Source organism: Macaca mulatta, chromosome 3 (genome assembly GCF_049350105.2).
Source record: "Macaca mulatta isolate MMU2019108-1 chromosome 3, T2T-MMU8v2.0, whole genome shotgun sequence".
NCBI classification, from domain to species: Eukaryota; Metazoa; Chordata; class Mammalia; order Primates; family Cercopithecidae; genus Macaca; species Macaca mulatta.
The window spans coordinates 56,097,778-56,120,290 of NC_133408.1; the positions used below are offsets into that span (position 1 = coordinate 56,097,778).

At 46.7% G+C, this 22,513-nt stretch overlaps 1 protein-coding gene across 10 annotated transcripts in view; it reads left to right on the forward strand.

The window, feature by feature from the left end:
- Positions 1-8,331, forward strand: part of AUTS2 (activator of transcription and developmental regulator AUTS2) — a 1,204,012-nt gene extending 1,195,681 nt beyond the window's left edge. For all 10 annotated transcript variants that reach the window (XM_015133354.3, XM_015133357.3, XM_015133359.3 and 7 more), the window contains 4 exons: positions 362-439; positions 1,375-1,458; positions 2,624-2,846; positions 5,162-8,331. In XM_015133354.3, the coding sequence (XP_014988840.2) occupies positions 362-439; positions 1,375-1,458; positions 2,624-2,846; positions 5,162-6,410 (1,634 nt within the window). In that variant the 3' untranslated portion in view covers positions 6,411-8,331. The remainder of the gene's footprint in view (positions 1-361; positions 440-1,374; positions 1,459-2,623; positions 2,847-5,161) is intronic.
- Positions 8,332-22,513: the final 14,182 nt, after the last annotated feature.

Below are 22,513 nucleotides of genomic sequence, written 5' to 3' on the forward strand. Positions count from 1 at the left end.
CTTAGCTCTTTTTAATCCAGTATTTCTCCAAATTTACTTGGTTATGAACCTCCCCTCCTCCCATGACCCAGGGGAGTTATTGCTGTCTTTGTAATACTGTGTGTCATCGGCTTTAAAAAGAAATACCTCTTTTTGGTGGTGGCCAGCCATGCTGGGAAAGTGAAAAAGGGATGATTGATTTTCTGCTTCCAAAAACAACATTTTCTTTTACCCCGTGTCTTGCCTGCAGGGGCCTGGGTGGACTTTAGCCATGACCTCCCTTGAGCATTTTTTCTCATGGGGCCCTTAAGCAAGTAGAAGCTGGTTGCACCTTCGAAGTTGGCTTTTTTAAACTCTGGTTTTGTTATGTTTGACTTAACAGGTGCTGCACACCCAACTGGGACCCCTTTTGGGCCACCTCCTCATCACAGCAACTTCCTCAACCCCGCTGCCCACCTAGGTGAGTCACCCAAAGTCATGGGAACTGAAGTGTGTGCTTCAGGCAACCCTGCTGTGTTTACCATGCTTCCACTGCACCTCCAGGCAAACTGGTGGGAGTCCCAGATACCCCGCTTACCACTTAGGCAGGAGATGGTACTCTCTTAGGAGTTTCAATACATGCCATCCAGCTTCCAGATGTCATCCCTCACACCACATTCTTTCGGTAGTGGAGCTGTGCTCAGCAGTGGTTCTTCCTGAGCTTCCCATGGTGCAGTGGGTGAGAGCCATCCCTTGGTATCTCAGGGAATCCCAGTTTACAACAGCCTGTTCCTGCCCTTTGGAAGAAGATGGTGAGCTCTTGCCCTGTAGCGAAGGTCACCTCTAGGAAGCGGAAAGAAACACAAGCTGATGTTATGGAGAGGTGCTATTCCACATGTCACCGTCCCGATGAATGAGTCTATTCCTAGTGAAGGTGCATGCTTTGTGTGGCCTTTGCATATTCGATCCCATCTGCAAAGTGTACAGGCAGATGCAGGCATTGCCTTGCACAACATCAGGGCATATCGTAGGCGTGCCTTCAGAGTTTCACCATGGATTCAGATGCCACCTCCTTTCTGTTCTGTTAGAACCTGCAGAGGGTACTCCTGGCAGAGGCGAGACTGGGCAGGAAGGCAAGTTGTACACCCTGGCTTGAGTAGTGTCCCCACTGGGCAAAGGAAGAGTAATGCAAAATGCACAGTTGTGGAATGAGAGCACTCAGAAAGATTTTGCTAACCCAGTGCCTAAATCCAAGTGTAATGAAAACCTTTTACACCATCCGGTAGGAGAAGTGGGACAGGCCAGGTGGGGGTGTAGAGAGGGCAGGGATCCCGCACCGCCCTGCTCCCAGGAAGTTCTGGGTTCCTCTCTCAGCAGAGCCCCTGACCATTTCCTTCCTCCCCATCTTGTTTGCAGAGCCTTTTAATCGGCCGTCTACATTCACAGGCCTAGCAGCCGTTGGTGGCAATGCCTTCGGGGGACTTGGAAATCCTTCCGTTAGTGAGTACCTCTAACTTTTAAAAATCTGCCTTGGACTTTTTATCTCCTGTGATCCGCATATGGCTCAAGACCTTTCTAGAGAAAAGGAAAACTATGCTCTGGGGGGGACCAGTGTAGATTATATCACTGCAAAAGCAGCAGGCCTTCACAGTGGGGTGAGGTGGAAGCGTGCAGAGCCACCACTGTGAGGGCGGCCCCCACTGTGAGGGCGGCCCCCTGTGGCTCTCCAGTTCTGAGGGGCAGGAATGGCAGTGTCATTGATGACCACAGAGAGTTTACTCAAGTTCAGAGTTTCATCCACATCCCATCTCTGCTCTCCAAGATTTTGGCTGCAACTCACATTAGAAATGAAAGCAGTAGTTACATTTCATCTTGCCCGTGGCATTCGTGAAATTGAAAAAAGCACAATGAAAAATAGCAGTAAGACAGCACCAGGCTTGAGATAATCAAGAGTTGGCAACATTTTATTCTCCATCATCTAGGAGGACTTTGCAGTTTTCTACTATTAAAAAAGCCCACCTCGATTAGGAGAAGAATTACAACCCCATCTCACGTTCTAAACATTAGTATTTAGTCGCTGGATATGCAAATTATTTTCTTTCGTGCCACATACCATATATTCTGGGTACAGGAAGAGCTAAAACGTGTCTCTAAGCATACCGTCACAGGTCGGTCTTTATTTAAAATACATCAAGGAGACTGGTGTGTCTGTTGAGGGCAAGGTCCTATCTGGTCTCTGGTGACACTTGAGAGGGCCGCGGTGGGTAAAGGAGACGGTGACTTCTACTCTGAATTAATTTAGAGTTATTAATCCAAATCCCACCATCATAACACACCCTTCTGCATGCCTGGAACTTATGCATGCACCAGATACGTTGAATTAGGTTATCTCAATACCCATTTGGTCCCTTTTCCTTTTTAATTTTCCCTGCCCCCACCCTTGCTTTTTGGTTTTAAAAAGAAAAAGAAAGCTGTGAGCTACCTCTCCAGTGTAGGACAAGACTTCCTCTAATGAATTTGTTAATCTCCTTTCCTTTTCCAGCTCCCAATAATATGTATTCATTTTAACTCTGAATGCTGTTAAAAGTTTTTTGGTAAGTACCTTCATTACAGCAGATTATATAATTTCTCTTAAACCTTTTTGTTCTCCACTTCACCATTTCAGCACCCAACTCAATGTTCGGCCACAAGGATGGCCCCAGTGTGCAGAACTTTAGCAACCCTCACGAACCCTGGAACCGGCTGCACCGAACGCCTCCGTCGTTCCCGACCCCTCCGCCCTGGCTGAAGCCAGGGGAGCTGGAGCGCAGCGCGTCCGCTGCAGCTCATGACAGAGATAGAGATGTAGATAAACGAGACTCATCTGTTAGTAAAGATGACAAAGAAAGGTACGGAAAGAAACCGCTCTCGAGTCCCCACGGGGGAGCCTGCTCTGTGCCAAGTACCAGTGGAACCGGCCGCCCACCCTCCCTGTCCCAGCCTCGTGCTTTAGCCACCCCAGTAGCCTCAGCTCATCCCCACAGCCAGTGCCCGCAGCCCCTCGCAGTCCCCATGGCCCGTAGCATATGGTGATGGTAGGAGATAGCAGAGCTAGCAACAGATTCCTGTCTCAGTCGCAGTTATACATCAGCACGTCCTAAGACCCCGTTAGCGTGTCCAAACAGAAGTCTTTCTCTAGCAGACAGGGAGTTGGAGCTTTGGGCCAGACACACACAGCATGAATCAATTCCATATTTGCTTTCAAGTCCGTGCAGTCCATTAAACCATCCATAGGTTTTTCTCGCTCTTTTCTTCTTTTTGTTTTCTTTTAGAAAGCCATGTTTGCATTGCCTCATCATATTTTTCTCAAATTTTGTTCAAACTCAAAGCCTGGGGCTCACAGATGACTAATACGATTTTACTCACCTAGATGTAGAGAAACGTCGACAAGCAGTTTTGGTTTGGTTTTGGTTTCACTAGTGGATAATTTTGTTAACCATTGTCTCTGCACTTGGTAACCCATGCCTAGAAAAAAAAGTAGTGTTAAAGAGGGAATGTCTTGCAGTATTTTTTTCCAAAGAATATCATACGCATTCTTGACAAAATGTCTCCTTTTTTCTTTCTTTAGGCTATTTTCAGTTTAAATGAACTGATAAGGAATGCACAAATATGCCTGACAGAAAATACCTAATCCCAATTTCCTTGCAGTACTTAAGATTCAATTTTGATCCAAATCTTTAATGTTTCTTTTCTTTGTATACCGTGTATGTGTGTGTGTGTGTGTGTATATCCTAGTAATTTCAAAGAATTCAGCTTTGCAGGCTCTGAATGCGGCAGATTAGTAGATACTCATCAGAGGCCATTATGCTGACTGATAAAAGAAAAAGACAAATTTTCCTTCAAGGCAGTATGATAACAATCTCTTAACCACTGGGAGGAACGTTTCTGACATTCAGCTCTGAGCTGTGAACTGCCGAAATGAGGCACGCATAGCAACCTAATGTGGCCGACCCTAGGCCGCCAGCTTTCCGTACACAGCCTGTCACTAGGTGCAGTGCAGGATGTGGCCACCAGCCCTTTGCGTGTTTCTCTGGATGGCGTCAAAATGGCCTCTTGGATTAAAGTCAGGAAGCTTAATAAATAAAATGTACTCTTCTTCCATACTTCCCTTAAAAGTTACTCTTCTTCTCTGCATGTGGGCAGGAAACAGCCCTTATACGGGAGCCTCCTGAATTCTCTCACTGTGGTCCTCTGATCCTTGCACACCGGCACCAAGCCAGCGTGGCAGGCTGCCACTCTCCTCAACTTTGCCATATCTGTCTTGGCGCCATCTGTAAGATTTGCCTGGTCTTAGTTTTAACTCAAGTTTTACCTTATTGTCATTCTATTTGTTTTTGCATTTTCTGCCCAATACTCTTGAGCCCCCATCCAAGACAGGTCTCTAAAATTCTTGTCTCGCGTTTTCACTCACAGCTGCTCTCTAAAATTGTTTTCAATGTCCTCATGAGGTTTTGGGTTTAGGGACCTGCTTTTCCTACTGCCTTCCCTCGGTCTTCTCATCAGACTTTGGATTTCTTGTCCCATCTGGTGCACAAGTGCTCTTTGCAACCCAAAAGTCCTCCAGCTGTGACTTCCTTTTGAGCCTCTCTCACATGCTGTGTCTTGGAGATGGCTCCATATCCACGTTCTTTGCTCTGAAACTGGTCACTTGTCCTTGTAAGGAGCAAGAGACTTCTGTGACACTGACGTTGAACCCTTCCTTCCACTGGCTCTGTGTTGCAAAGTTGGAAGAAAAGTGATACTTGGCGGGCGTTGGGCTCTTAAAACGTGATTCTTAACACTAGACAATCCCGAGCGTCCAGACAGTGGGGCTGAATTGCCGCATCACTGCCTTATTGACCGCATGCAGCCATCTTGGCTTCCTGGAAGCTCTTCTGTGCTCTTGGCTGAGGCTCTTACATGCAGAGAGATTCTTGCTCCCGGCAGACTCCCCCTCACCCTCATCCCTGGTCCGTCTCCCCCATTAAGCTTCCTCTAAAATCTAGGTAAGTAGGATGAGGGTGGCTGGCTCTGCCCTGCCCAGGGCATGGCCGCTGCCTTGGCGACCATGGGAAGCAGCCCCCAGCCTGTCCTCTTCACACCACCATTTCACCCGCAGCCCCTGGCTCGGCCGACTCGCCGGTTTCATTTCATCTGCGTCCTTGTCTTCCCCTCTCTCCCCCAGGGAAAGCGTCGAGAAGAGACACTCCAGCCACCCTTCACCAGCACCTATCCTCCCGGTGAATGCCCTGGGACATACCCGCAGCTCCACTGACCAGATCCGGGCTCATCTGAACACTGAGGCTCGGGAGAAGGACAAACCCAAAGAGAGGGAGAGAGACCACTCGGAATCCCGCAAGGACCTGGCCGCCGACGAGCACAAGGCGAAAGAGGGCCACCTGCCCGAGAAGGACGGGCACGGCCACGAGGGGCGCGCCGCGGGCGAAGAGGCCAAGCAGCTGGCCCGGGTGCCGTCTCCCTACGTGCGGACCCCGGTGGTGGAGAGTGCCAGGCCCAACAGCACCTCGAGCCGGGAGGCCGAGCCGCGCAAGGGTGAGCCGGCCTACGAGAACCCCAAGAAGAACTCCGAGGTCAAGGTGAAGGAGGAGCGGAAGGAAGACCACGACCTGCCTCCAGAGGCCCCGCAGACCCACCGGGCCTCGGAGCCGCCGCCTCCCAACTCCTCGTCCAGCGTGCACCCGGGGCCCCTGGCCTCGATGCCCATGACGGTGGGGGTGACGGGCATTCACCCCATGAACAGCATCAGCAGCCTGGACAGGACTCGCATGATGACCCCCTTCATGGGCATCAGCCCCCTCCCGGGCGGAGAGCGCTTCCCGTACCCTTCTTTCCACTGGGACCCCATCCGGGACCCCTTGAGGGATCCTTACCGAGAACTTGACATTCACCGGAGAGACCCGCTGGGCAGGGACTTTCTGCTAAGGAATGACCCGCTCCACCGGCTCTCGACTCCCCGGCTGTACGAAGCCGACCGCTCCTTCAGGGACCGGGAGCCTCACGACTACAGCCACCACCACCACCACCACCACCACCCGCTGTCTGTGGACCCTCGGCGGGAGCACGAGCGGGGAGGTCACCTGGACGAGCGGGAGCGCTTGCACATGCTCAGAGAAGACTACGAGCACACGCGGCTCCACTCCGTGCACCCCGCCTCCCTCGACGGACACCTCCCCCACCCCAGCCTCATCACCCCGGGACTCCCCAGCATGCACTATCCCCGCATCAGCCCCACCGCGGGCCACCAGAACGGACTCCTCAACAAGACCCCTCCGACAGCAGCGCTGAGCGCACCTCCCCCGCTCATCTCCACGCTGGGGGGCCGCCCGGTCTCTCCCAGAAGGACGACTCCTCTGTCCGCAGAGATAAGGGAGAGGCCCCCCTCCCACACGCTGAAGGATATCGAGGCCCGATAAGCCGAGAACAGGAGCACGAGTGAGGAAGAAGAAACCCTAGGCAGACACCAGGCCAGACTTGAGAGACAGAACTCCTGCACGGCTCACATAGACTGCGGGGGCGGGGAAGCCCCACCTCTTCCCCTTGTAAAAAATGTATAGACTCTACACATTTTGAAATGTTTTGTATATTATATGTTGAGATTTTTCAGATCTTTTAGCCCAGTCATATGTTCTCACGTCTCCTACTTTTTCTTTCTCGTATAAAACTTTTTGATTTGAACCAAAACAGTGAAGATAACAACACACACCAATTGGATGATAATTTTGGGGGGGCGGGGGGAGAAGTCCACGCCATCCATCATGCAGAATTCTTTCAGATGAGGTGGGAAGACAGACAGTGTACATAGTTATGTAAAAAGAGATTGCTTCATGAGCTAATGGTTCATATATGCAAAAGGGTAAGATGAAAGCTTTACTTTGTACAAATGTAAATAGATAAAGATTAAGCAACATAATACATTAATAATTCTTAAAATGTGCTACTTGCAAACTTACTTAATATCAGTGAACACAGTCGGCTAAGGCTGTGTTCCCATATATTGTTATAGACAGCTAAACCCTTCAACTATGCAATGAATGTTCGGGCTTTTCACAAAAGCCCGCCTAACTCAAAGGAGCCTTTTCAAATCCATTTACAACATACTTAAGGTCATATTTTCCCTGAACAAGCGCTTACGTGATATGACTCTGTTTTCCTTGCTTGTTTTTTTTCAAACGGAGAAACATCCTATTTTGCAAATTGGACCCCAGGCTGGAACTTAGCATCTGAAGTTGCCGCTTGTGGGCTCTGGGGAAGAGTGCAGCCCCGGAGAGGTAACTGAGGACATGAGCAACCGGTGCCAGGGAGGGTGGGATTCGCCAGATGCCAAAATCAGGGGACGGGTGGTGGTGTCTGTCAGACACACACAGGTCGCCAGTGACTTCACACACACCTCATGTGAGAACCATGCCTTTTTTAGTGTGTCCTATTTCATACCTGTACACACTTCCTCGTTTTGTAATGAGATTTACTTACACCCAAACAGATCCTGAAAGAAAGCTTCAAGTTTTCTCAGATGATGGATATGTTTTCACTGTATTCAATAACTGACCGATGTAAGGTGCACGTTTCCCGATGTGACGCACTGTATTCCAGCTGGTGATCAAGTCTGGGAATAGCCGTAACAGGTCAACCTTGTGGAGCCATCGCGAGTTAGAGGGTGAAAGATGGCAGAAAAAAAGTCTTGTGTGTGAGTGTGTTTTTTGAGTTTGCATCAATCTTAATGTCTCTTCATAATACTTTTATAATACATTAAGCCTCTTGTCTACATATTTGGAGAGAATATGACTTTACTAGCAGAGAAATACAATATATCTTGTCTACTGGACTGTAAAATATATGTATGAAATAAAATTAGTTCCATTTGGTCTTCTAGTATATTAAAGTGCTATCTGACGTTGTTATCCTGTTTTTGCAAAAAAAAAAAAAAAAAAAGTTAACTACAGACCATTGTTTCTAATAAGCAGAGAGATCTATTTTAGTAGTAAACTGAAGGTTTAGTTGTGAGCTTCAGATTTTGTGAACTCCAGATGTTGTGCGGTGTTTTTTTTTTTTTTTGTTATTTTGTTTTTTTGTTTTTTTGTTTTTTTTTAACGACAACAACTAAAAAAAAAAAAAAAAAATCCAAGGAATATGTACACTGGAACTGTAGTGGTAGCTTTCAGTATTGTAAAGAGATTGTTCTATACGGACCTTTTTGCTGTTTATCCTGTATGTAATAAAGTCCTTTCTAGATCCTATGTGAAAAGAAAAGTGAAGCAACTGAATCTTCAGCATGTTCTCATCGGCAGAGCCTTCTTGTGTAATGTAAACTGTGCCATGTTATTAAAAAATGTGAACTAAGCTTCCAGCTGCTTGTTTGTGTGAGGTGACCATCATTACCTTAGGGAAGAAGCCATCCCTGTACAAGACCGGGCTCGTGAAAAGAAATCCCTCGAACCCAGCCTGCGTGAGAACAGAAGGCTCACCTGCCGTGGCTGACCACCCTACCCAACTCGGTTAGTGTCTCGCCAATTCGTTACTGTAAACATCTGCACCCCACACAGTTGCTTGTGGTTGGTTTTGTTGTTGTTGTTGTTGTTGTTGTTTTACCGGGGGGGTGTTCTGTTCATTTTTTGTATGTCCAAAATGCTGTAAAAGTCAGGTACTTCTGGATTTCATAGACGTTTGTACCGTGTGGGCCACGATAGCCAGTTCTGTTTGTGCCTCTGAGCTACTTCAAAAGTCAGCGAAAGTGTTTGCTTTTCCAGCAGTGATGAGAAATCTGACCCAGGGCCTGTGACAACAGTTTTTGCTTGCTCATTCCATTGTATTTCAGTATCTGTGGACTCAGTCAGTCTTGTGTTACTTAAGACCTTCCAGATTTTTTTTTTTTTCCTGTCTTGGCTTTTTCTCTTTTAATTATGTGGTGTAGTCCTCATCAGTTTGCAGTCTCCCTGTCCTCTAAAATCTGTTTGTTTTTTTTTTTCCATGATGTAAAAAAAAAAAAAAAAATTGCTAAATTTTCTTGTATCGACCTGATGAAATTGCTATTTGGATGAGATTGTTTGCATGGGTGTTTGTATGTTACTAGGGAAAAAGCAAAAGCAGTTCCAGTTAGCAAGATCTGGGTAGCTGCTGAATGGGAATCAGATAGAAATGTTCAGAAATTGTGGGGCAGGTCTGTGGCTGGCGAGTGCTGTGGACTCCTGTGGTTTCACAGGGCATCTGAGAAGTGTGTCCAAAGCCCTGGAAAAGTCAGTCCAGGGTGAGAAAAGGGCACGGAGAAGACGGTCCAGTTGCAGACATCCGCTAATCTGGGCAGAGCAGGGACTTCTTGAATAAAAGCCCATTTCACTCATCCCTGTTTTCCTATGTTAATACCTAACTCCAAATTGGACAAAATAAGGAAGAAAAACCCAGTGGATTGGAAAACAAGATAAACACTGTGTTTTTCCAATTCAGACACTTCTCAGGACCCTGCAGACAGTAGCAGTGGCGCCTTGCTTTGCTATTTTTCACTGCTGCAATTGTACACGTATTTTGACGTCGCCATCTGCCATGTCAGAACATAGGAGAGTCAAACTCTCAAATCAGCCACGGTATTTAATCCCCAGGGCTTCATTCATCTCACCCTTTGCATATTTTCCCCCTAATTACGCCCAGCTCCTCGGCACTGATGGGTACCAGCACCAATTTGATTTCCTGCTAACCTATAGATACTCTAATTATCTCCCCCATCTTTGACTGACAATGATCTTGTTACCTTCTAATGGTACATGACAGGTAAAATAGCGAATATAATGATGCAATAATTACCACTTTGGATGGATATTTGCCACAGCATTTGCTGTTTATCCATTTTTCTGCCTCAATCAAGGTAGATGAGGGGAAATAAGATGCATTCTTTACATATGTAGCATAAAAAGAAGTTGAAGCATCAAATCAGTTGAAGGAAAGAGGACAACAAATGTAACCTGGGCTTTTTCATATGTTTTTAAAATTCTGCCATCCTCTCTGTGCATTCCTGATTTTTTTTTTTTTTTTTTTTTTTTTTTGATACTGAGTCTTGTTCTGTTCCCTAGGCTAGAGTGCAGTGGCACGATCACGACTCACTGCAGCCTCCACCTCCCGGGTTCAAGTGATTCTTGTACCTCAGTCTCCCGCGTAGCTGGGACTACAGGCGCCCGCCACCACGCCCAGCTAATTTTGGTATTTTTGTTAGAGACGGGGTTTCACCATGTTGGCCAGGCTGGCCTCAAACTCCTGGCCTCAAGTGATCTTCCTGCCTCGGCCCCCCAAAGTGCTGGGATTTCAGGTGTGAGCCACTGCACCTGGCCTGAAAAATTCTTAAACACGCAAAGTTTTCTTGCAATAAAATAGATAATATAATTTCCCTATCTGGAAAATAACCCTAAGATTGTCAATTCCACAATATGAAATTGCTAGTCTTTGCCACTGTCACAGGTACTAAGCTAAGGTTTTTGTATCTCACGCCCAAAATGCTACAAGTTTCTGATGATGAGCTTGGTGGGAAGGAGTCCACGGGCTGCAGTCATGAGGGCTGAATCCACCCCTTGTGCCTTCACGTTCACTGACCCCATGCACAAAGAGCTGCTTTGGAACTCAGTTTCTTAATGTGTAAAATGACACAATCTGAACAAAGTGAAGCCTAAAACCATGAAGGTCGTAAGCCCAAAATTCATCAGCATGGCGTGGATGGAATTTTGCTGTGTGGAGTCCCAGGGTTTATAGAAATTGTGGACTGGGTAGAGAACGGCCTACAGCCCACACAAAAAGGAAAATAACTTTTTCTAAAACTTTAGTGGGAGCCAGGAAGGGTGGCTCACACATGTAATCCCAGCACTTTGGGAGGCCGAGGCGGGTAGATCACTTGAAGTCAGCAGTTCGAGACCAGCCTGGCCAACATGGTAAAACCCCATTTCTACTAAAAATACAAAAATTAGTTGGGCATGGTGGCAGGCGCCTGTAATCCCAGCTACTTAGGAGGCTGAAGCAGGAGAATCACTTGAACCCGGGGAGATGAGGCTGCAGTGAGCCAAGATCGCTCCACTACACTCCAGCCTGGGCAACAGAGCGAAACCCTGTCTCAAAAACCAGCAAGTCCGGGCACGGTGGCTCACGCCTGTAATCCCAGCACTTTAGGAGGCCAAGGCAGGCGAATCACGAGGTCAGGAGTTCAAGACCAGCCTGGCCAACATGGTGAGACTCCGTCTCTACTAAAAATACAAAAAATTAGATGGGCGTAGTGGCGGGTGCCTGTAATCCCAACTAATCGGGAGGCTGAGGCAAGAGAATCACTTGAACCTGGGAGGCGGAGGTTGCAGTGAGCTGAGATCAGAGCCACTGCACTCCAGCCCAGTGACAGGGTGAGACTCTGTCTAAAACAAACAAACAACAACAACAAAACACTTTAGTGGCTAAAGATTTGCTGGAATGTTTGGCGAGTCCACAGGGAGTGAGTGGGTGATTACAGGGCTTCTAACTCACAGCTGTTTCTCACCTGGTAAGGGGAGGGGCGGATTAAAACAGCATCTGGTTAAGGCACCCAGGGTATTGTCAGAATCGCGACCTGCTGTTCTACCCAAAATGTGCCCTGATGCTGACAGACACAAGATGAAGCTTAGCCTCTGGGCCCGTGTTCAGAGAACTCTGTGGCCTGGAAGAACAGAGGCCGGATCAGAAGCCTTCAAATCCTGGGCTTGTGTGCTGTGCAGTTATTGGGCGAATAGGCCTTAGTTTCCTCATCTGTAAGTTGAATTTGTTGGGTGATGTTGAAAAGCCTCTTCAAGCTCTGTTTGGATTTTGAATTTTGCGTCTCTGTTCAGCCTCAGATTTTTTTTTTTTTTTTTTTTTTTTTTTTAAGGAGACAAGATCTCACTCTGTCACCCGGGCTGGAATGCAGTGGGGCCTTCATAACTCACTGTAGCCTCCAACTTCTGGACTCCAGGGGTCCCCCCACCTCAGCCTCCTGACTGACTGCATCTACAGGTGCACACCCCCACACCTGGCTCATTCTTTTATTTTTTTGTAGAGACCGGGTCTCGCTATGTTGACCAGGCTGGTCTTGAACTCCTGGTCCCAAGTGATCCTCCCTCCTCGGCTTCCCAAAGTGCTTGGATTGCAGGTGTGAGCCACTGCACCTGGCCCCCGCCTTATTTATTTATTTATTTATTTATTTATTTATTTATTTATTTATTTTTGAGATGGAGTCTCGCTCTGTTGCCCAGGCTGGAGTGCAGTGGCACGATCTCGGTTCCCTGCAACCACCGCCTCCCAGGTTCAAGCAAATCTCCTGCCTCAGCCTCCCGAGTAGCTGGGATTACAGGCATGTGCCACCATGCCCAGCTAATTTTTTTGTATTTTTTAGTAGAGACAGGGTTTCACCATGTTGGCCAGGCTGGTCTTGAACTCCTGACCTTGTGATCTGCCCGCCTCGGCCTCCCAAAGTGCTGCGATTACAGTTGTGAGGCACTGCGCCTTGCCCTCTCCGGCCCCTTTTTAAACCTGATTTACTTTCTCACACCCTGCACTCCAGCAAGGCCAAGTCAGTTGCTATTCCACACGCTTCCTGGCAGCATCTTATCAGCCTCTGCCTGCAGTATCTTTTACCTCTTTCCAAAGGCCCTGGTGTCAGAATCTGAGCCCCACTAAAGGTCAGCTCAAAGCCATCTCCGTAAATCCCTCCCTCTTTGGGCCGTCTTAGGGCCTGGGTTGCGCTCCTCCCCCACCCTGCACTCAGCACTTCCTGTTCTGCAGTTCCACACCTCTCTATCTGGATCCTCAACTCCTGGAGGCAGAGGCCTGTGTTAGATGCTCCAGGGGCCACCCCTGGACTGGTTCACTGAACAGAGTAGGCTTCACAGAGCCCTGTTTTTAATGAACTGCAACCCGCACACATCATCATCCAGACACACACACCTGAAACAAGCTTGATGAAACCATACCCTTCTTATGGGCAGTGAACTCTTTTTTTTTTTTAATTCCACTCTTTCCTAATTCTTTGTGGTTTTTGTGGTTCTTGTTTGTTTGGGTTTTTTTTGAGACACAGTTTTACTCTGTCGCCCAGGCTAGAGTACAGCAGTGCAATCTTGGCTCACAGTAACCTCCACCTCCCGGGTTCAAGCGATTCTCCTTCCTCAGCCTCAGCTGGGATTACAGGCATACACCACCACGCCCAGCTAATTTTTGTATTTTTAGTAGAGATGGGGTTTCACCATGTTAGCCAGGCTGGTCTCGAACTCCTGACCTCAAGTGATCCACCCGCCTCAGCCTCCCAAAGTGCTGGGATTACAGGCATGAGCCACCATGCCCGGCCTCTAGTTCTTTTTTTTAAATGCTGGTTGCGACCCACTACCTCATCACATGGTCCCTGTGAATCATGAGTGTCAATGCCTAGTTTGAAAAACAGTCTCATGGAAAAAATCCTCCAGGCCTTAAAGGAGGGTGAGGCTCAAGGATGTGGGTCAAGGCTATTTTCTACTCTCAACCTAAAGCGCCTACTCTGTTCTTACTGGCTATCCCAGCAGCCTCTGACCTGCTCTCTTCCCTGCACCACCCTCTACACTTCTGCTCATTCTCATCACATCTCTTCCAGGTCCCCAAACCATCCCCTACTTCAAGAGGTCACCCCAGTGGAGCCCAGACTTCTCACCTGGGCTCCTGGGCTCAACACCTCTAGTACCCAGAGACCTGTTGGCTTCATTTCCCACACGCCATTCCTAGTAAACACTCCTCTACCTCTTCTCCATCTGGCAAACTCATTCATGCTTTGAGGTTTACCTGAAAGGCATCTACCTTGGGATCATTTGAGACTTGGAGGTCAAGGCTGCAATGAGCCATGATCTCAACACTGTACTCCAGCCTGGGCGACAAAGTGGGACCTTGTCTCAGGAGAAACAAACATAAAAGGCCTTCACTTCTGTGATGCCTCTCCTGATTGCCCCTTGTCCCCCATCATAGTTAATTGCTTAGACCAGTGGGTTTTGTTTTTGTTTTTGTTTTTGTTTTTTGCGACAAGGTTTCACTCCTGTCGCCCAGGCTGGAGTTCAATGGTGCAATCTTGGCTCACAACAATCTCCATCTCACAGGCTCAAGTGATCCTCCCACCTCAGCCTCCCGAGTAACAAGGAATACAGGTACGCACCACTGCACTGGCTATTTTTTTGTAGAGATAGGGTTTTGCCATGTTGTCCAGGCTGGTTTTGAACTTCTGAGCTCAAGCAATCTGCCCGCCTTGGCCTCCCAAAGTGCCGGGATTACAGGCATGAGCCACTGCACCTGGCCAGACCACTGGTTCTTAAAATGTGGTCCCCAGACCACCAGCAGCTGCAGCACTGGGAAATATTAGAAGTGCAAAAACTCAGCACCCACCCCCCCACCCCCACCCAACTTCCTACATTCAAAACCCTGAGAGTGGGGCCCAGTGATCTGTGGTTTAAGCTTCCTGGTATTTCTGATGCACAATCAACTTTGAGACCCACTGGATTCGACCACAGAAGAAAGTCAAGAGAAAGTTCTGGCAAAAAGCTGCACCACGAAGTGCCAGGTAACAGCAAATGATCATGGAAGAAAAGCGGTATTCTCTTGAGGACATTCCAGCCTGACCCTGAGCCTCCTGGATTGTGAAGAGGTTGTAACCTTGTTTGAGCCAGAATGATGCTTTCGGCTTCCGGGTCTATCCCAGCTCCTTTCTAGTGTATGTTCACTAATTCCTGCATCACTAGCAGGATGGAATGGATGGAGAAGCTGGCCTGTCCCCAGCAACAATGATAGTAGCCAATGTTAACTGAGTGCTTTTGGCTTCTCAGGCACTGTTTTGTGTGCTTCTAACTAGATTATCTCCCTTAATGCTCTCAACGACCTTGCCAGGTAGGTATAGGTGAAAGTACAATTGGACAAATAAGAAAAATGAGGCACAAAGAGGTGAAGTCATTTGCCCATGTTCAAGTGCATAACCTAAATACACACCCAGGCAGTCCCCCTCTAGAGCCTGCACCATAACCATGGCCCTGTGCTACCATAGAGAAAAGGATTGCTTAGTTAATTCACCATATAAACAGCAATTATTTACGCGCCAAACACACACTTGTAATTAGCACCCAGGCTGGAGTGCACTGGCACAATCATAGCTCAATGCAGCCTCAAACTTGAACAAGGAGACTGAAAACTAAATTTAGAAAAACCTTTGAGGGCCAGAGAATAAGAGTCTTCCTTGCAAGGACTTCAAACTTTGTCCTGTGAGCAATTGGGAACTTCTCAAATTTCTGCAAGTAAAGTTTTAGGGAGATAAATTTGGTGGCAATAAGGGTAGAGTCCACTGACAAATGAAACCAACTACTGATGCTGCCACACCCCATAGTCCCAGGTAGCCCACAGGCCCACGTGAATTCCTCCTGCTTTTTGTTTAGCATCATTTCCAACCTCAGCCGCACTCAGACGTCCTGGGACTTGACCCAAGCCAGTGTCTATATGCTGTGGCCTGCATTCACCTCTCTAGACAGAGGGGGTTCCCATCTAGGCTTCATGACACCCCGTGCATTGTGACCCCATCTTCATGTAATTGCCTGACCAGTTTCTTGCGTGCTGCCCAAAAAGCCAAACACCAAGAACAACAGGAGTTGCAGCAATGAAAGAGTTTAATAATCACTGGGCCAGGCAAGCAGAAGAATGGGAGAGGTTTCTTAAATCCACCTCCCTGAGAATTTGGAGACTAGAGTTTTTCAAGGATAATTTGGCTGGTGGGAAGGTTAGAGAATGGGGAATGGTGATTGGTTGGGTTGGGGATGAAATCACAAGGGGTGGAAGCTGTCTTCTTGCACTGGATCAGTTTCTGGTGAGGGGTCACAGATCTGGTTGAGCCTGTTTCTTGGTATGGCTCATTGGTCCAGGTGGTGCCAGTTAGTCTATCAGAATGCAAGGTCTGAAATATGCCTTGAACACCAGTCTTAGGTTTTACAATAGTAATGTTATCTATAGGAACAATTGGGAAGGTTACAAATCTTATGACCTCTGGCTACATGACTCCTGAGCCATAACTCTAATCTTGTGGCAAATTTGCTAGTTTTAGACAAAGTTGGTTTCGGTCCCCCAAGCAAGGAGGGGTTAGTTTTAGGGAGATACTATTATCATCTTTGTTTTAAAGTTAAACTATAAATGAAATTCCTCCCATAGTTAATTTTGCCTACACCAAGAAATGAGCAAAGATAGTTTACTTGTGAAGTTAGAAGCGAGATGGAGTTAGGTATGTCAGACTTCTCTTGTTATCATAACTTTTGCAAAGGTGGTTCATTTAGGCTCCCAGCATCAGGAGATGCTCATATATTTATCCCTCTCCTCACCTCCTTCCTCCACCCACAAGGGTCAGGAGACAGCATCAAACTGCACCCCATGACACTGCTCCATGTCAGAGCGTCACCAGCACCGCATTGCCTTGGGACCTCAGGGCTAATTTCCTCATGCCTTGTCCCCAGTCTCAAGTCCTAATGACTCCATCTCCCACCCTCCTCATATCCTGAACCCTCATATCTATCTCTCTGGACCATCCTTTCACCATCCTACTGTCCTGGGAGGACATAGGTTCCTCTACAGCTCTCTAGAATGGGGGCATCTTCTCTCCGTCATCCTCCTCACTATGGCCTGAAGTGGGCAGGGGTCATCCTGCTCTGGCTGCTGCTTTCAGAGCATCCTCCCAGCTCCTGTCACCCTGGGAGCAATCAGCTGCTGACCACTCCCTGCTCAGTCCTCCAAGATGTTTCCCCAGATCACTGACAGCACTTCGATCACCATTTTCATTTCACCATTTTCATATCCTCAGGGAGCCTCTGCTCTCTCTTGTTGTCACTCCCTGGGCTCTTACTCAATCAATAACTGCAGCTCCTCCTTCATCTCATCTCCAGTACTGCACTCCTCCCCTACAACCTCCCAACTTAACAATCCTTTGGAGCTACCATGGCCCTATCCCTGGCTTCCCTCTTTGCTCACTTTCCTCCTTCCTCAATTGGAGAATTATTATAATCACTTCTTTGCTTATATCCTCAATGCTATTGTTCCTCTCTTGCTCTGTTGAGCCACATACTGCAGTAGATACATCCCAAACTTGGTTAAATAAATTTCTTCCCTCCCCATGATTGGGTGAGAGAAAAGCACAAAATTGTGCTGTGATCATGAGCTTTTTAAAAAATGCAATAGTTTTGGGGGTACACATGATTTGTTACGTTACATGGTTACATGGATAAGTTATTTAGTTGTGACTTCTGAGATTTTAGTGCACCTGTCACTGGAGCAGTGTATGTTGTACCCAATATGTAGTTGTTTTTCCCTCAACCCCCTCCCAGTCTTCCCCACTGAGTCCGCAGAGTCCATTATATGTGATCATGACTTTAAGTGGGGCTTTAATGCTTCCTGGAAATCACACTTGTTTTCTACTCTCCTGGGTGGCCGTCATGCCTGAGGGTTGACTTGTCCAAGACTGATTTCCTTCAGGCTGGCCTGTGAAACTCTGAAAACCAGCTATAATACAAAGCTTAAAGCCATCAATCCTGGAAAACTGGAAGGCTCAGATACCAGCCCTCATCCCACCCAGGGAAGGACTAAGTCCTCTGTCTCCAAACCATGAACACTTAGCTGGCAGGACAGCACCAGAGCAAAGGTGCCCAGACATTGCATTGCTCTTATGTCCTGGCCCCAGTTGATACCACAGAAGGAGCCAGCGCTTTCCTATTTATGCAAGTTAAAGACCCCACGGACCAAAGATTAAAGTGTCTATCCTGGAGTCTGACCTTATGCTACTGTTAGACTTGGGCAAGAGGGACCTTTTGCCTGGACACACATACATTTAGTAAAGATCACATGGCCACTTCTGTCACTTGGGACTCACTGTGTAGAGTATTGCAGTTGAACAGCTGCTACTCCCCTAAACACTCTCTCTTCTGGCTACCACCACCTAGACCCCAGGGACCTGCTTCATCTCTTGCCTGGTGTCCTCAAGATAGGAGGCAGCTGTTTCCAGGATCCCAAATCAGCATATTCAGGATCAAAATAAACAAAATCAACATTCGATCCAGGATCAAAAATCAGTAGTAGTAGTTTTTATACACCAACAATGAACTGTTCAAAAAATAAATAAAACAATCTCAGAAACTTGGGAAGCTGAGGCAGAAGAATTGCTTGAACCTGGGAGGCAGCGGTTGCAGTGAGCTGAGATCACACTACTGCACTCCAGTCTGGGTGACAGAGCAAGACTCCATCTCGTTTTTTAAAAAAATCTCATTTATGATAGCATTGAAAAATATTTAATACTTAGAAATAAATTTAACCAAGAAGGTAAAAGACCTGTACACTGAAAACTATAAAATACAGATAAATTGAAGAAGACACAAAAAAACGGAAAGATATCCTATGTTCATGGATTGGATAATTAATATTGTTAAAATGACCATACTACCCAATCTACAGATTCAATGCAATCTCTATCAAAATTCCAATGACATTTTTCACAGGAAGAGAAAAAAAATCTTAAATTTTGTATGAAACTGCAAAAGACCCCAAATAGCCAAAGCAATGCTGAAAAAAAAAGAACAAAGCTCAAGGCATCACGCTACCTGATTCCAGAACATACTACAATGCTACAGTAACCAAAACAGCATGGTATTGCCAGGTGCCATGGCACCCACCTGTAGTCCCATTTACTTGGGAGGCTGAGGAGAGAAGATGGATTGAGCAGAGGAGTTCAAGACTGCTGCAGTGCACTACAATTGCCAGAACCCATCTCTTAAAAACAAACAAACAAACAAACACAATATAACCCCTGCCAGGACAGCATGGTATGGCATGAAAACAGACACACAGACCAATGGGACAGAATACAGAGCCCAGAAATAAATCCACACATTTACAAGTCAATTGATTTTGACAAAGATGACAAGAGTACATAATGGAGAAAGGACAGTCTCTTCAATAAATGGTATTGGGAAAACTGGATCTCCACATGCACAGAATGAAAGAATTCTGTTGTCTTACACCATACACAAAAAACTCTAAATGGATTAAAGACTTAAATATAAGACCTGAAACTGTAAAACTCCTAGAAGAAAAAAATGGGGGAGAATTTCCTTGACATTGGTCTGGGCGATGACATTTTTGGATATGACCCCAATAGCACAGGCAACAGAAGCAAAAAAATAAAATAAGACAATTGGGATAGCATTAAGCTAGAAAGCTTCTACACAGCAAGGAATAATCAACAGAGTAAAGAGACAATCTATAGAATGGAAGAAAATATTTGCAAACCATACATCTGATAAGGGGTTAATATTCAGAATACAACTGAATAACAAAAATATAACCAGATTTTAAGATGGGCAAAAGGGGGGCTTGCAGAGAGGTGGGGATGGTTTATGGGCACAAAAAATAGAAAGAATGAATAAGACCTATGAGTTGATAGCACAACAGGGTGACGATAGTCATTAATAATTTAATTGTACATTTAAAAATAAATAAAAGTGTAGTTGGATTGTTTGTAACACAAAGGATAAATGCTTGAGGGGATGGATGCCCCATTCTCCATGTTGGGATTATTATATACTGCATGCCGGTACCAAAACATCTCAGGTACCCCATAAATATCTACACCTACTGTGTATCTGCAATAAAAAAATAAATAATGTGCAAAGGACCTGAATAGACATTTCTCAAAAGAAGGCATACAAAACTAGGAGCAGTGGCTCACGCTTGTAATCCCAGCACTTTGGGAGGCCGAGGTGGGCAGATCACCTGAGGTCAGGAGTTCGAGACCAGCCTGACCAACATGGAGAAACCCTGTCTCTACTAAAAATACAAAATTAGCCGGCCGTGGTAGCGCGTGCCTATAGTCCCAGCTACTCAGGAAGCTAAGGCAGGAGAATTGCTTGAACCCTGGAGGCAGAGGTTGTGATGTGCCTAGATCGCACCATTGCACTCCAGTCTTGGCAACTTGAGCAAAACTCCGTCTCCAAAAGAAAAAAGGGGGAGGGGGCAACAGGTATTTTTTTTAATGCTCAATAGCACTAATCATAGGTAAATGCAAACTGAAACCTCAATGAGATATCACCCCACACCTGTTAGAATGAGCATTATGAAAAAGACAAAAATAAGTGCCGGCAAGGCTGTGAGGAAGAGGAAGCCTTACGTGCTGTTGGTAGGAATGTAAATTGGTACAACTGTTATGGAAAACAGTTTGGAGGTTCCTCCCAAAACTGAAAATACAACCACCATATCATCCAACCATCCCATTTCTAGGTATACGTCTGAAGACATTGAAGCCAGTAAGTCAAAGAGACACCCGCACTTCCATGCTGGTTGCAGCGCTATTCACCATAGCCAAGATAGGGAGTCAGCCTTGGCGTCCATCCACAGATGAATGGATGAAGAGAAAGTGGTACAGGCCCCCAGTGGAGTACAATTCAGCCTCAAGAAAGAAATCCTGTTACTTGCAGCAACACGGATGAACCTGGAGGATATTATACTAATGAAATCAGCCAAGCACAGAAAGACAAATACTGAATGATCTCACTTATATATGGAATCTAAACAAAGTTGAACTTGTAGAAGCAGAGAATGGTGGTTGCCAGGGATTTGTGGGGCCAAGGGTGTGTGGGAAATGGAGAGCTGTTGGTCAAAGGGTAATAAAATTGAAGAAGGGGGGGAAAAAAAAGGCAGCTGCTTCCAAATGCTGTAAGGTTGTTTATGTCAACACTGGAGACAGAGTCAGCTTCAGAGGGGTGGCAACACTTCACGTAGGAAAACCCTATTTAATTCATGCATCAAACTCTTCTTCTCAAGATAGCTTTACTATGAAAAGGAATGGCAGAAACCACAATTACTTTTGCACCAACCTAATACGCTAGATTTTTGCATAATATAGTGTTGTTTCCCAGGGTAGAGCTTCCAGTTTCTCACTTTTGTGCTATTCCAGTATGTGGTTTTTTTTTTTTTTTTTTTTTTTTTTTTTGCGACGGAATCGCCCTCTGTCGCCCAGTGGCCAGATCTCGGCTCACTGCAAGCTCCGCCTCCCAGGTTCACGCGATTCTCCTGCCTCAGTCTCCCAAGTAACTGGGACTACAGGCTCCCGCCATCACGCCCAGCTAATTTTTTGTATATTTTGGTAGAGACGGGGTTTCACCATGTTAGTCTGGATGGTCTCAATCTCCTGACCTCGTGATCCACCCGCCTCGGCCTCCCAAATTGCTGGGATTACAGGCATGAGCCACTGTGCCCGGCCTGTGGTTCTTGATATATGCATGAATGAGCACAGTATTCACAACATCTGCACGTGGCAACTGAGGAAATTTCCTAGTAATGAACAACTGGTATGACTCTTACATTCTATCTACATGGAATCTGGCTGAGTCGCCACCACGCCCGGCCGTGACTATTCTTAATAAGGAGTGGTGGGCACTTCTGTAGGCTCACAAGTTTCAGCAGACCAGGAGCGGTGGCTCATGCCTGTAATCCCAGCACTTTGGGAGGCTGAGGCGGGCGGATCACAAGGTCAAGAGATCGAGACCATCCTGGCAAACATGGTGAAACCCCGTCTCTACCAAAAATACAAAAATTAGCCGGGTGTGGTGGCGCGTGCCTGTATTCCAGGCTATTCAGGAGGCTGAAGCAAGAGAATCGCTTGAACCCGGGAGGCAGTGGTTGCAGTGAGCCGAGATCGTGCCACTGCACTCCAGCCTGGGCAACAACAGAGCGAGACTCCGTCACAATAAATAAATAAATAAGAGTTGGGCACTTTTGTAGGCTAAGAAGGTTCAGTAGAATCTGATAGTTCTAAATATTTGGGGGAATCTTATGTATGAAGGTCCCATAAACCCTGACCTGGACACCTTAGACCTGGAGTGTTTAATCCCCACTGGAGTTCAGCCATGGTGACGTCAAGGCTTGAGCCTGGTCTAAAGCTTCTGGAGCCCTCTTGCCTCAGCATGTGAGAACCTCTTTGTAAGCTCCCTGGGGGACCCTGGGAATTTCATGCACGGCTTCTGATTGTCGGTTCTTCACCCACAGCTCTTTGATATATTTTCCTAGGATATCAATGACACTTAGTAATAATTACCTAATTGTTTGTTACTGTTTTTTCTCTTCTCTTTCCTTTCACAGATAATAACTATAAATTCTAGGCAAAATCAAAAGAAAGCAAACAAGAGGAAGAAGAGGGCTGGGTGTGGTGGCTCACACCTGTAATCCCAGCACTTTGGGAGGCTGAGGCAGAAGGATTGCTTAGGACCACAAGTTGGAGACGAGCCTGGGGAATGTAGCAAGACCTCATCTCTACAAAAAATTTTTTAAAAAATAGTCAGGTGTTGTGGTGCCTGCCTGTAGTCCCAGCTACTCAGGAGGCTGAGGTGGGAAGATTGCTCCATCCCAAGAGTCCATGGTTACGGTGAGCTGTGACTGTGCCACTGAATTCTAGTCTGGGCAACAGAGACCTGACTCCAAGGAAGGGAGGAAGGGAGGGAGGGAGGGAGGGAGGGGAGAGAAAAAG